Source organism: Rhinatrema bivittatum, chromosome 2 (assembly GCF_901001135.1).
Source record: "Rhinatrema bivittatum chromosome 2, aRhiBiv1.1, whole genome shotgun sequence".
Lineage (NCBI taxonomy): Eukaryota > Metazoa > Chordata > Amphibia > Gymnophiona > Rhinatrematidae > Rhinatrema > Rhinatrema bivittatum.
The window spans coordinates 732,746,228-732,762,028 of NC_042616.1; the positions used below are offsets into that span (position 1 = coordinate 732,746,228).

The following is a 15,801-nucleotide window of genomic DNA, read 5'->3' on the forward strand; positions in this document are numbered from 1 at the left end:
AACTGTCAGGCTGCAACAGATGACTGGAGAAGTGCTTTAATTTGAATGAAGGAACGTTCTAGTATTTCTCAGATGCATGACAATGCTAGAATAGATACATCCACCAGAGATAGAGATAATAAATGGCTGCCATGGTTTACAACTGCAGAACACCACTGAATCAGTGTCTGGGAGGTTGAGTTATGACAATACAAATACAGGTTAAAACTGCCTTTGTAGAATTCATTTTCTCTGTATATCTGATAAAGATGTTAAATTATTGGTTGATTGTTATATTTCACTATTGTTCTACTTCCTTTCTCTATTACTTTATCCTTGTGTGTTGCTTGCTGGGGAACATGACACCTGTTCACTAGCAGTTTGCAATTGTCTTTATTTCTACATATGAAACAATACCTGGATAAGTGCATCAGTTTTTTATGCTTCTGTGTTTTGTTTGAATGTTAATTCCTAATACAATATAGCATATACTGTACATATTTAATGATATTCACTATACTTGACAGTATTTTATGTAGGTAACTAATTACAGATAAGTGATCACCGCCTATGGTTTTTATTCTTCTGCATATCAGCTATTTTTTAATTGAACGCTACTCACATAACAGTTCACAAATATCACAGATGGCTACTTGATGTAACACTGACTACTGAATTTTTTTAACACAAAATATGTGTTGTGTATTTTCAATGTCTTTAAGTGCACATATTGTCAAAACTTCAGTTAGGTAAAACTAAGTGTCATTACACGCCTTCTCAGAATGGATTGGCTGTATCTTTTACAGTAAAGTAATTATTACATGATCATCTCTGCCTTGCCAGAGCATTTCTCCATCAAAATGGACGAGTCCATGTTTCCTGGCCCTCATGAGAATACCGACGACCTTATCCGAAATACGCACGTATCGTTCAAAGAGCTCGCCAAAAGTGATCTGGACACTGCCCTCAGGTCCAGGCTCCGCCATCGTTCTGATGATAAAGCACATGTCCTTTATTTCTCGATTGATGTGTGCTTCAGCTCTCTTAGCCCTCTCAGCTGTTTTGGTCCCTTCCTTTGGGTAGCCATACCCCTCGTCACCTTTGTGGAGGCGAGTTGCCATCGCTAAGTTATGGTCAAATTCCTCACTGAAAGGATTCAGCTTTTGGGTTATAAGATGCTGGTCAACCCATGTCTGCCATCTGCCTTTAATGTTTTCCACAGGACTGTATCTCTTATAGGCCTGATTGAAGCTATTGACTTCATCTGTAGCTTTCTTTGCACTAGAGAAACAAAGAAGTAAAGAAATATTTAAATTATAAGTAAAATTATTTCCTATTGGTCTTAAACATAAATGGGGGAATTTTAAATTGCCCATGCGCGTAAAATACAGGGGTTACGCATGCGGCTGAGCCTTGCAAGGGCCACGCACATTTTTAGAAGGGGCACGGCCACATGCGTAACCCTTGTTACACGCACAAGAGCCGGGCCGAAGAAAAGGGGTGCTCCGGAGGCATGGGGGGGCGGGGCTTGAGGCGCTGGTACAACGGCCATTTGCCACAGTGTGCCGGTGCACGAGACTTGCTGCTGCTCCTTTGGAGGAGCATCAGGAAAATTTAAAAAAAAAACAGGAGTAGATAGGATAGGGGGAGGGAAGGGAGGTTAGGGTAAGGGGTAGGGAAGTTCCCTCCCAGTCTGCTTCTTAATTGGAGCGGACTGGGAGGGAACTGGGGAAGGCCGCAATGCGTCGCAGTGCAAAACTTGCAAAAATCTACCCTCCCCTTGTGCGCACAGATTGCTAAATTCGGCGCATGTTAGAAAATCAGCACATCCATATACTGTACTAAAATCTATATGCATATGCATGTACTATATCCATATGCATGTACTAAAATCTACCCCCAAATTTATATTTTAGTGAGATCCTCTAGGTGGCAAATTTCCATTAATATTTGTGATAATGCTTTTTAGTATAGCTAGAACAAAAACTGTATTGACATTCAACATATTAACATCAACTAACAATTCCATCTAGCCTAAAGCATATTTACCCTTTCAGACTATTGCAGTAATGGATTTAGTTGCAAATATGCTACATGGTATGTACAGTTAAGTACTTTATTTCAGCTAGCCAGGAGCTCTTCCATGTAGGTAAGCTAAGGTATATCTATTACTATTATAACATTTGCTTCATTGCTTCTACCCACTGAAAGATTTTAATAGTTATGTAAAGATGTAAGCAGTCCATATTTATCTTTATTTTTTATGTAACTGCATTTGTGAATATTTTAAAATTTAAAGTGAATATTTTCAAGTTATTATCTGAAAGCAGCCACATTTAACATAAAAAAAATTCACTAGAATAAAAGAACATTAACTATAAAGCAGTAAAATCCAATGAAGTGAATTTTCAAAGGGGTTGCATGCATAAAGGCATATAGGGGTAGATTTTAAAAGACTCATGCTTGCATCCATGTGTGTGTGGCTCCCGGATTTTAATATCCATGCGCACATGTGCGGGCGTGTGGCCTCCTCCACACGCAGGGGGAGATTTTAAAAGAATCGCACGACGACGCGATCGGGTCTTTGCCCAGTTCCCTCCCCTTTCACTTCACTCCAATAAAGAAATGGACTGAGAAGGAAATTCCCTAACACTAGCCCTATCCTTCCTTCCCCTCTCCTCCCCGATGCCTAAACCTACCCTAGATATTCCCAATTTTTTTGTTTTTATACTTACTGCTCCTCCGGAGCAGAAGTAAACTCTATGTGCTGGCCGGCTGCTGGCACGCGCTTCCCCGGGACAGCATCTAATGGCGCGGTCCCGGCCCCCCCCCCCCCACCCCTCCCTGCCTAGACGTCGGCCCCCCCCCCACCCCCCAGCCCATCCCCTTCTTCAGACCTGGCACTTCTGCATGTTTTGGGATTTATGTGCACAGCCGGGCCCTTTCTAAAATGCGCTCGGCGCACACAGATGCTGGCCACACAAGTAACCCCTGGTATTTACGCATGTGGGCCTTTCAAAATCGACTTACTAGTGTAGCAATTTTCAAAAGTCCATTTACGCACTAAAAGTGTAATTTTCAAAAAGTCATGCGTGTAAATGCAACTACTATTGTAGCAATTTTTCAGAAGCCATTTACTCTAGTAAAGTGCATTTACTCGAGTAAGTCCTATGAACAATTCAATGGCAAATATTGTAGCAATTTTGTTTTACTCAAGTAAATGCTTTTTAAAATCAGGACCATAGGTAATTTTAAAAGGAGTTACACGTGTAAATATAACATACTATCGTAGCAAAATCCTACTTAATCTGTTTTATGCGTGTAAATCCTATTGAAAATTAACTCTTTAGGGGGTAATTTTAAAAAGGATTTACACATGTAAAACTGGGTTTTACATGACTAAATGCACATCTAACGCTTAGCTGGATGTTTAGTCCCAAGGCGAGGCAAACTAATTTATTTCTCTTCAGGATCTGCTCCAACTAGCAAATTTATGCTTGACTCTTAATCCCTGGGAGGGGGGATTCCTTTTATGGGGGGAAGCCTTCCTTATGGTCCAGACAATGTTGTGCTGCTCCCAGTGTGTGTATGTAGTCTGAAAGACTTTGGCACTGCTCCAGGGTTTCTTCTTGTGGCCTACTATGGTCTCCGACACTAAAGCATATGTCGAATCCTGTAATATTTGTGCACAGCAAAACCCCCCAGTCGGTCGACCTTGGGGTTTCTTACAACCACTTCCTACTCCCTAGGAACCGTGGGCCCACCTGTCTACGGATTTCATCGTGGATTTGCCTCCATCGAAGGATCATACCATAATATGGGTAACCATAGGTCGATTTTAAAAAATGGCCCATTTCGTCCCTCTACCGGGCCTACCATCTGCTCCAGAATTAGCACGCCTATTTTTATACCATATCTAGATTGAATGACCTACCCAAGGACATTGTCTCAGACAGAGGTCCACAGTTCGTTACTAGACATTGGTGTGCTCTTTGCTCAAAATTCGGTATTAATATCAACCTAACAACTGCCTATCATCCCCAAGCTAATGGACAAGCCGAATGAATGAATTGCTCCTTGAAGGCCTTCCTGCATGCTTACATCAATGACCGCCAAGACAATTGGTCCGAACTTTTATCCTGGGCGGAGTTTTCTCACAACTCCCACATTGCCACTGCTAACAGGCACGTCACCATTCTCTATTGTCTATGGGAAACAACCATGGCCACCACTGCCCATACCTCTATCAGTGCTGTCCCCTGCAGCACAGGTTGCTGCGGGTGCCATCAAGACTTTATGGGAGCAGATGAATCTTCGCTTACATCAGGCCGCTTCCTGGGCCAAGAGAACTGACAGTCGACATCGCTCGACTCCTGAATTCTTCCATGGGCAGAAAGTCTGGTTAAGTACTCTGTATATCTGACTTCGAATACCGTCCCAAAGGTTCGCTCCAAGGTATATTGGACCTTTTACAGTCACCCGAAGCATTGGACCCGTTACATACCAGCTTCGGCTGCCTCCTACGCTGGGAATACATAATACATTTCATGTATTGCTCTTAAAACCTGTGGTCCTATCCTGGCCTGCCCGGAAGGCTCCTGAACCACCTCCACTTGTGGCGGAAACTGATACAACATACAAGGTACATGAAGTCCTCGACGTCCGCTGTAGGGGCCGCCAGTGGGAATACCTCCTTTCTTGGGAGGATTAAGGACCTGAAGAAAATTCATGAGAACTTGCTCCCTCCCATGTGGGTTCTGTTACCAGTTGACAGAACAGTTCTTCCTGCAAAGAATCTAGGATCTTCCTGTTTCTATAAGACCCCCATAGTGGGATGTCTCAATCAACATCCAGCAGATTGAAATCCCCTAGCAATAGCACCTTCCCTTTCATAGCAATATTGCGAATATCCTCCATTAAATCTCTATCCATTTCTTCTGTTTACAATGGAGGTCTGTATATTACACTATGCCTTCTTTTCAGATTAACCCATAGTACCTCCACATAAGAACATAAGAAATTGCCATCCTGTTTCCAACAGAGGCCAATTGCCAAATTGCTTTAATATTATTTTTGATATACAGTGTCACTCCTCTTCTATGGTCCTTCTTGAAAAATTGTATAATTATGTCCCAGTCATGGTGTTCTGAATACCATGTCTCTGTGATAGCCTCTACTCACAAATCAGCCACTTCCATGATTGTCTTTATTTCCCATATTATGAGCATTCGAGCACATAGCTTTCAAATGTTTCCCTTTATTCCCATTTCAATACCAATGTTTAATGTTTTATTTACTCAAGAACTTTCACTTACCTTAGGTATTTGTTTATCTGTCTCCGACAAGCCTAGTTTAAAGCCCTCCTTAGTAGGTTTTCTAGTCTGAGCAAGAAGATGCCATGCCACTTCTTCAACAGGTGGACCCTATCTCTGCTCAGCAGTCCTTGAAACAGCATCCTATAATCCAGGAAGCCGTGCTTATTGGCACCATCTACACAGTCATTCATTCATATCTAGAATGCAAGCTTTCTTGCCTATGCCTTTATCCTTGACTGGGAGGATGGAGTAGAAAGCCACCTATGCCTTTCTCCCAGAGCGATGAAGTAACTTTTGATACAATCAGTGTTGTTCCTACCAGTATCATTCATGCCAACATGGATAACCATCATCAGATAATAATCAGTTGGCTTGTAATGTCTAGATTTTGGCAGCCAGCAGACAACACACTTCCCGAGACAACATATCTGGTTAACAGATGTATAGGAATAGGGCCTTCTAACTGTGGATATGTTGACAAATTGGAATCTCTCTCGCAAGGACATTTGGGGCTTGACATCTTTCTCTGAATAAAAGACTATTCTCACAGCAACATGCAAACAAAGAAGTCTTTATATAGGAAAACAAAGATAATAAAAGACAGTTTTCCTGTAAAAAGCAGACCTTGCGAGGTTCCAGTAAGATTGGAGTTTATGGCCTATCTACATAAATCCACCTATCAGAGCCTCGATACTTATCAAGGAGATGTTTACTACAAACTTATGCTCAATGTCTCACTGGCCGTGGGTGACATGTGGTTTGAGAAAAAAATCTGGATGAGCTGGACCAGAGGTCTTGAAGCTAATTGATTTGATTTGAAGTGACAATACAATTTGAATATTTGTCCTATGTAGTAAGGAGAAACATTCCAATTCAGCTTAGCCTGCTAGTTCACAGATTACTTTCAAGTAATGTAGTATGAATTTTTTTAAGTGATAAATCTAAGTATTTCTTGGGAATTTTTTTTTTTTATAGTCTATCTCCAAACATCACAGGTAACACATTCATCAGATACTGTAACACAATTTCTGAAACATATACAAGCTTATTCATTGAAATATCCTGAAAACCTGACTTCTTGGGGTTCCCCAGGACTGGTTGGAGAGCCACTTCCCTAGGTCCATCAGTCTTGTATCCCCCTCCTCCAAGGCACCCCCTGAGATTTTGAAATTAAACTCAATAACTATTATGCTCCCACCACCCTTCCCAGAATAATCCTGTAAAATCACATAATTGGACATCACACTTTTAAATATGAAACTTTGTTTTGTATGTGTATATATAGGATTGTTGAGTTTAATTATCAGAATCTCAGAGGGGAGACTATAGGCCTGAAAATTAATTTGGTTGGGGGTGGGGGATGCAAGGCTGAAAGACCTAGGGAAGTGGCTCCAAACTATCCTGGGAAATCCCAAGCAGTCAAGATTTCAGGATCCTGCAAGGAATAAGCTTGTATGGGAGAAGGGGTTGGGACTGCCTCAGGCTCTGTGGGTGTGTTATGACTCACAGGCCCCCACTGCTGATTTTATTTTAAGTTTCTACTGCTAGTTCTGCTGGCACTACTCAAAGATCTTTAGCACTGCAGCCTAGGGGGCATAAGAGAACAGAGACTAAGACAAAGGGGGAGAGCAGAGGGAGCTGCTGCTGGGCAAGGGCTGAAGGCAGAGCTAAAGAGAGGAATGCCTGCTGGGCAGGAAGTTAGGGCGGAGAGAGAGAGAGAGCGGGACAGCTGCTGCTGGGAACAGGGGTGGTGGAGGAGAAGCAGATGCTGCTAGGCATGGAGTTATAGGAGACAGGGTGCTTCTGTTGCTGAACAGGTGGTTGGGCAGGGGATGAAGAGGAGAGGGGGAAATTGCTAGGCAAGGAATAGGTGGTAGGGGGTGCTGCTGGGCAGGTAAGTGGGAGAAATCCTGCTGAACAAGGAGTGGAAGGGGAGAAAGCAGAGGGCTGGGGAGAGAAAGGGAAGTACAGGTTAAGGAGTGGGTAGAAGTGAAAGGGGAGTGTACAAGACTAGTGGGGGAAGAGAAAGGAGGGCAGGCAGTGGAGAGGCGAGAAAGGTGGATGCAAGGCATGGAGTGAGAGGAAGAGAAAGGGGGATTCTGAGCAAAAGGGTAAGGGAAGAGAAAGATGGGGATGCTGGGTAGGAGGAGAAGGGGGAGGTTTGCTGCTACAAGAGGTACAGCTGTTCCTTTGCTGCCAAAGGAGAAAATGCTGTACTGGAGCATCCACTGATAAGTCAGGGAAGGGGGAGCATAATTCTGAATATATTGACTTCTCCAAGTGCAGAATAAGCTGATCCCAGCTCAGGGAAAGGGTACTCAACCCAGGGAGTTGACCTATTTTTGGTGAAGGGAGACTGTGATTTTATTTTTTGTGCTATGGATTGTGTTAGTTCTGGTACATTCTCTTGAAGTGTGCCAGAGTTTTGTATTTAGTTTACCCTGCCTTTAGTTACAGTAAAGGATTTTGTAGTCTTTTTTGACTGGTGAGCAAGAAAAGCCCCAGAATGAACAAAATCCTAAGGCCCTTGAAAACTACATCTTTTCCCCCTGTAATGAAACTCTGGGAGGTCACAGGGCCTCGTGTGATCCGTGGCCCTCCCCATGTGTACATGATTTTAGGAGTGGTCCATTCTCTATTTATGGATCTGTTAAAATTCTACTGTCATCCCATACTGCTTAGGGGTTCTCATCATAAATTAAAGAATTACCTAATCCTAAAGGTATTTCTATGCAGAGTGGATCACGTTATAATGCTGTGATGTTTTCTGACTCTGTTCCATGAATGGTCCCTGACACATTTTTTTTCCAGGAAATGATGTGATGCAACAAACCTATTTGTAGATCATTTTAATCACTGTAAGGAACAATACCCAAATCTTCAACATCTAAGAGGATTCAGATTTATTTTAATTACAATTATCTTTAGGAATAAAAATGTCAGGTTCTATAGTATGTAACCAACTTATACTGATTTGTGTTAAGATTGATCAATTTATAATCATTCAAACAACAAAGACCCACATACACATATGAAACAATATAGATGACTTATTGACCTTCATACAAGCTCAAACTTAAACAGCCTATGTTTGCCTTATGCTTAATCATTGGTCTAGTCAATTAATGTAATTATCTGCAATATTTCTTTGAAAATAATGTTTAATTTTTGCAGGTAAAAACTTCTCTCTCAAGGTGATCTCAAAAGGTAATTCATAGAAAGACTAGACCAATGGTTAAGCATAAGGCAAATGAAGACTGTATATGTTTGAGCCGGTAGTGCCTGTTATGAAGGTCTATAAGTCATCTACATTGTACCATATGTGTATGTAGGTCTTTGTTGTTTGATTCCAGTAATCCCCCCCTACACTGTTTAGGACACTGTTGCTTACCCAATTTATATCATTGTCACATTTTTCTGGAATATAAAATAGTTTTGAAAAAGCAAACTTGGATACAATAGACACCTACTTTTAGTGAATATGATATGAATAATGATAGTTTGCATTTTACCATTATTTTAGACCCAGGATATTGTATACTTACAATGATGCTACGGGACGTTTAATCCTTGCGATGATTTCTGTGGTTTTATCGGGCAGCTCCAGCACTTTGCCTAAATTACCCTGTTGCTCTTCTTCACCTTCTCCATACCCACTGTCCTCTGCATCAATACTGTTACTCCTGAAGTGCTGTACCATTATACCAGTAGCCTCATTTGATGCCAAATCATTTGTCCCTTGCTCTATCTGTTTCCAGCCTTTGGTTAACTGGGACACCAAATTTGAGCACTTTCTTCTTCGTGTTGGAGAAATGTTGCCATCAAGTAAGTTCTCAACATCCCTACTTGTTTCAGAAGTACTTGGACTTATCTCATACTTATTGGTTAAGTAACTAATGTCTCCTCCTCTCTCATAGACTTTACTGATCACAGTTTTGTTTACCTCTTTGCTTCTAATTAATGCTTCGCCAAGATCCTCAGCAGAACTAGTTGAATTATGCAGGTCTTCTTTTGCAGCAGGTACTGTGGCAGGCTTGGGCTTCCAGGTTTGCTTTTCCGTTTTATTAGGTTTGGTGTTTTCATCATCTGTGCTGTCAGGCGACCAACCAGGAGGCTCTTGGGCTTGTTTGTTTGCATTCTCTGTTGCCCATTGTTGCCAGCCTCGAGTCAAGCTGGAAACCAGGCATGCTGTTCTGATCTTTTTAATTGCCCTTTTTGCCGGTGAAATCTTTTGGTTTTCTGCAGACGGCATGATTGTACTTTATCCTGTTCTTATCTGAGCTACAGAGTGAATGAAGATAAGGAAAGGAATAATGATTGCTAGGAAGAACTGTGGTTACTGAATGCAGTCAGCGCTGAGATTTAAATAGAGACAGGATGGCTTATGGTGCTGGAAACTATGCCACGCATTCTTAGCAGAGATATTCTCACTGTGACGCTAGTCTTTTTTTAAAACTTAAAGGGTTGTATTTCATCACAGCAGCAGATGGAAATTACAGCTGGCAAACAAGGATAACTACTGTAGTCTGCACGCTGGTCTTCAACAACATTAATGAGATGTACTTTTGGGAAGTACTAAATCACTAACTTCATTGGGCAAGTGGGCACTTGCAATGCCATATAATGCCAGACCATTTCCCTTTTCGGTAATTGTTGGCTTTATTTAGTTTTTATTATAGAAAAAATTGCTTAATCCTTTAGCAGCTTGCTGTATGGTTTTTGGCAGCTGTCCATGGCTCTCTTAAAATTGTAAAATGTGTTTTATTGCAGTATTTTCACTAAAGAGTGCCAGTTTTTATTATCTTCTGAATCTTGTTTCTGCACTTTAACATTTATTTCTGTACACCTTGCAGATCTTCAAGTTGTGTATAACTGATGAATCTTCAACAGTAGCGAGTGTATCACCATAATGACTAGGGTTGCACACTGGTTCCAGATTTTCAGGACAGGTTGAGCCAGTCCTGGTTTTACCCCATTGCAGGCTGGGACTTATTCTGATTTCCCTATTGCATTGTCTAAGAATAGCAAGACTATAAGTACCTGCGCGCAGAGGTGTAAAACCAGGACTGGATCAAACAATTGGCAACCCTAGTACCAACATGAAACTAACCTAGTGTCCCATAAGAATATATTTAAGGATAAGCAGTACAGGAAAAATAATAAATCAGCCTGCTAAAATGACTTGTTTGTGACAGATTTGTGCATTTTAGCATTGCCCATATATGAAAGACATCCTTGAACCTACCTGGAACTCAAATAGGAGTGTTTTAGTTAGGAAAATCAAAACTGCAAGTCCATACATTTAAAGGGGCCAAACAGGATTGGGTGCAGTATATCCTTTTTAGCCTGGAGTGATTGGATGTCCTCTCTTTTTTCCATAAGTCATGGTCACTGATGCTACTGCTTCTCTCTGTATAATGATTTGAATTAAAGGATGGTTAGTCTCCATTAGTAGCCACAGATAATTCTCATAAATCACATTCAGAAGTTCCATTAGTCAGTAAAGAAACATAGCATGGTATCAAATGTATGGTATTTTTCTTTCTTGAAAAAATGATACTAATTGTTTTATGTTTATTATATTTGTTTCATCTTTATTACTGTACTCCTAATCAATTCATTATTCATCATTTGCATAATTTATCATGTTTACATAGAAAACTACAATAAATATTATTGCTGTTATGATGACACCTTTGTATTTTTAGAGATGTAAAAATATATTTCCTGGGCACAAACCATTTACTGTATTATAAATGGCTTTACCCTGTGATAAACACCTTATATCCCCTACCTTTCTTCTTTAATTTGGATAATTAAGAAAACACAAATTGGAAGAATATAATAGTTAAGTGGAGGAGATATAATTCTTGCTTAGATGGATCCCATCAGTTCTTAAATGAGATGGCAATGATCAAAAATTTTATAATGGACAGATGAATTGCCAACATTCTCAGTTAATTTGTTGGGTTTTTTTTCTCAGTCCAGAAACATGAGATTGTTTTACAATTTGCTTGAAGTATATACTCCAGCAGAAACTTACCTATTAAAATAAAGAAAAGCAAATCAATGAATCTAATCAACATTTTGGAAACATTCATAACATTGGAATATAGTCAATGATCATGTAAACAAAAATCCAAAAGAACTGTCAAAAAGTCCCAGAATAGAAATTTTCTCCTTCTGGGGACTCTAAATCAATGGTATTAATTAGTAGAGATGTGAATCGTGTCCTCGATCGTCTTAACGATCGATTTCGGCTGGGAGGGGGAGGGAATCGTATTGTTGCCGTTTGGGTGTGTAAAGTATCGTGAAAATCGTTAAAATCGTGAGCCGGCACACTAAAACCCCCTAAAACCCACCCGACCCTTTAAATTAAATCCCCCACCCTCCCGAACCCCCCCCCCCCCAAATGCCTTAAATTACCTGGGGGTCCGTAGCCTTAAATTACCTCCGTAGCGGCGGTCCGTAGCTAAATCGGGGGAAGGGGGAGAGCAGGAAAAGCGGCACACTAAATTGTGTAGTCTTCAGCCGGCGCCATTTTGCAAAATGGCGGCGGCCATAGACCAAAACGATTCGACGCAGGAGGTCGTTCCGGACCCCCGCTGGACTTTTGGCAAGTCTTGTGGGGGTAAGGAGGCCCCCCAAGCTGGCCAAAAGTTCCTGGGGGTCCAGCGGGGGTCCGGGAGCGATTTCCTGCCGCGAATCGTTTTCCGTACGGAAAATGGCGCCGGCAGGAGATCGACTGCAGGAGGTCGTTCAGCGAGGGTTCCGGACCCCCGCTGAACGACCTCCTGCAGTCGATCTCCTGCCGGCGCCATTTTCCGTACGGAAAACGATTCGTGGCAGGAAATCGCTCCTGGACCCCCGCTGGACCCCCAGGAACTTTTGGCCAGCTTGGGGGGGCCTCCTGACCCCCACAAGACTTGCCAAAAGTCCAGCGGGGGTCCGGAACGACCTCCTGCGTCGAATCGTTTTGGTCTATGGCCGCCGCCATTTTGCGGCGGCTATTTTGCAAAATGGCGCCGGCTGAAGACTACACGATTTAGTGTGCCGGTTTTTCTTGCTCTCCCCCTTCCCCCGATTTAGCTACGGACCGCCGCTACGGAGGTAATTTAAGGCTACGGACCCCCAGGTAATTTAAGGCATTTGGGGTGGGGGATTTAATTTAAAGGGTCGGGGTGGGTTTTAGGGGGTTTTAGTGTGCCGTGTTTTAGTGTGCCGCTAGACCCCCAGGTAATTTAAGGCATTTGGGGGGCGGTTCGGGAGGGTGGGGGATTTAATTTAAAGGGTCGGTGTGGGTTTTAGGGTGTTTTAGTGTGCCGGTTTTCCTGCCCTCCCCCTTCCCCCGATTTACGATTTTTTGACGATAAATCGGGGGAATTGGTATTGTATCGTGGCCCTAACGATTTTTGACGATTTAAAATATATCGGACGATATTTTAAATCGTCAAAAAACGATTCACATCCCTATTAATTAGGGTGCACTTTTGCAGGGAAACAACTGATGAAATGTCTACTGGAATCCTTGGTTAGCAGGAATACAAACCAGATTCTTAGTATTATAGGAGAAAAAAGAAAGTATTCTGGTGGTTATTGTAGTCCACTTGAGGGCCTGTGACCTGGATAGACATGGAGTCTGTTTAGTGCAAGGAGAGTTCAAGACTTTTGGGAAGGGATATAGAAAACTGTCAAAGACCATAGTATTTTTGTAGGAATTATCTGTTCATGGTAAGGGAGAGGAAAGACTATGTCATGTCATCAACTTCAATACATAGCTCAAAATCTAGAAGAGGGTTTTAGGTATATTGGGGCTGGGGCTGTATATGGAACAGTACAAGGCTATATCATATTGATGATCTACCTCTATCTTTGAGAGGAAAAAGGATACTAGGCGAGGCATTCAGATCATATTTTGACCTTTGTTTAAACTAGGGGAGGGATGTGGTGTATTTAAGATGATTGATTTAGGCTGCCACCCCTGAGGAACAAATAGAGACCTAGACTCATCATTTTGCAATAAATATAGCAAGAATAGTACCTGTGATATTTACACAACACAAGCTGAGAAATGCCTGGAAATGCTTTTATTGCATTTTGGGTTGCTGCTGGTGAGTGAGTGAGAGAGAGAGATTCTATAGAGGCTAAGAAAAAAGATAACTATTTATACCACTGTAAGAGGGAGCACTAGTAACTTGGGATGAGGTCTGTGGGGTGGGATGGTTTCTGGGAGGCAATTTTATATGCACAGTCATATGTTCGAACAGCACATTTACCATCAGTGAAGATTTAATGTGATTTGGAGGGATGGAAGATGAAAGAAGAGTAGATTTGTACCGTGTTCCCTCTACCTTACTTGATTGCAGCTAGTTAGATAGTGCATCAAGCTAGATAGAGAGAACATGTTACAAATGTACTCTTCTTTCACCTTTCAGCCCTCCAAATCACATTAAATATTCTCTGATGGTAACTGTGCTGTTTGTATGATTGACTGTGCTTTTTAAACTGCCCCTAAAACCCAACTCACCCCACAAACCTCACCCCGAGTTACTAGTGTCCCCTCTTACAGTGTCCTAAATAGTTAAAAAATCAGTGGTCCTCCACAGATGTTCTCTCTCTCTCACTCACACTCTCACATACAGACACACACAACAAGAGTTCTGATAAATCCTGTTTTGGCTGTAACACACAGCTATCAAAGGCATAATGCCAAGAAAAAAGGTGCACACAATGTTAGAGCCCTCATTTCCATTTACTCTGCCCAAACCCCTCCCACTTGAATACATTTTTCAAATTTGCATACACATTTCACGATGCAATATTTATCACGGGCATTAGGGTTGTAATGCCCGAGATAATGCCATAATGCGATTTGATGAATGACCCCCTAAGATTGTGTACTAAAGCACAAAAGATGATGAGCTCATTAAGCTACCCTTGAACATCAAGGTAGACAAGAGGAGCAGGTATGAGGCTATATGAAGTGTGGACAACATGAAGAGAAATAGTTGGAAAGCTATGAGTGCACATGCTCATAGTCTAGGCAATAAATTTCCAGATCTGCAAGCCCTGATCATGGAGACAGGTCTAGATAATATTGTTATCATGGATATATAGTTCAATGAGTCCCGTGAAAGGGATATGGCCATATTGGGCTATAATATGTTAAAGAAGGCTAGGGGTGCTAGAAAGAGTGGGAGGAGCTTATTATGAAAAGAATATCATCAAAACAACTGAAATGCAAGTGCCGTGGGGAAGGAGATGGCGCTTCCATCTACACTGTTGTAGTTTATAGCGCTATAATATGTAGAAGATCTAGACAGGGATCTAGTCAAAGACATCCAAAAAGTGAAAATGAAGAGGGAGATTTTAACCTGCCAGATGCGGTTAATGATAAATCCATGCCAGTATCACCTTTGTCTTTTGGAAAGTAACTCCCCATTTTAGTGTTTGAAGTGGCAAGTTATTGATACTGTACTGAAGCAGGCATATTTTAGTGCAATTGAGGATTGTTGCCTACCTCTTTGTGATGGTGTGACCATTTACTTGGTGGGGTTGGGGGTGTTAAGGAAGTCAATTCCTGATGATATATGGGATTTTTAGTAAATGGTCAATCACATAGTATAGTGGACCATGGATGAAAGCACTCAAATGAATTGGTGACCAAGTCCTTTCTGTGCCAGCACTGTTTTGAAATAGTCTAGATCAAATTGACTTCTGACAACTGCAGTGGATGTGGTTACAACTACTTTTATTCACAAGAAAAATTATTTAAGCTCCAGAGTAACACTTACCATATATATCATTTTTATTTCTCTCTGTTGAAAATGTAGATTCTGTTTGAAAGTTCCAGTATACTCCTATTACTTACTGCTGTTTATCATAGCCTTCCTGAAATAGTTTGTTTTATTTTAAAATGGTCCCTGGGTGATCAATACCTTAAACTTAAAAAAAATAAGTGCCCCACAATTGCCACTTTGTACCCCATCTATGGATGAAAAAAGGGGCAGAAGCGATCTCCAGTTGCTCCTGTCCTGCTGGTGCCATATTCCAAAATAATTCTGGCCTCAGGTAAGCTATTATAATTTTTATTATATGGCATGGGCAAGGCAGGAGTAACTGAGGATTGTTCATACCCTATTTTGACTGTCATTGTGTGTGAGCCCTTGCACTTTGGTGAGGTTGATGCAGCCCAACCGGAGACCCAGCAGGGCCCCCACCAACAGTAGGTAGACTTGTAGGAAATGGTTTCAGGTCTGAGCTTCACCTATACTTGCCCCTTCCTCCACAGGTTGAGCCTTTGGATTTGAGGTCTGGCAGAACTTGGGTGAAAGTCCCATAGATAGCAGGCAGAAGCCAAGGAGCAGGCTGAGGTTGGGGCAGGCAGCAGTCAGGCTGTGGTAATGGCAGGTGGCAGGCAGGCATAGTCAAGGTCCACTCTAAGGTGAAGGCAAGAGAGATCAGTCTGAGGAAGGGCAGGGCAGGCCTGTGATGAGACAAGGAAGAA

At 41.8% G+C, this 15,801-nt stretch overlaps 1 protein-coding gene across 1 annotated transcript; it reads right to left on the reverse strand.

Annotated features, from left to right (window-relative positions):
- Nucleotides 1–356: 356 nt before the first annotated feature.
- On the reverse strand, nucleotides 357–9,654 carry ABRA (actin binding Rho activating protein). The gene is made up of 2 exons (XM_029591874.1): nucleotides 8,840–9,654; nucleotides 357–1,260 (listed from the first exon to the last, which is right to left on the reverse strand). The coding sequence occupies exons 1-2, from the start codon at nucleotides 9,544–9,546 to the stop codon at nucleotides 780–782; spliced, it is 1,188 nt and encodes a 395-aa protein (XP_029447734.1). The 5' UTR covers nucleotides 9,547–9,654; the 3' UTR covers nucleotides 357–779.
- Between the last annotated feature and the right edge of the window lie 6,147 nt (nucleotides 9,655–15,801).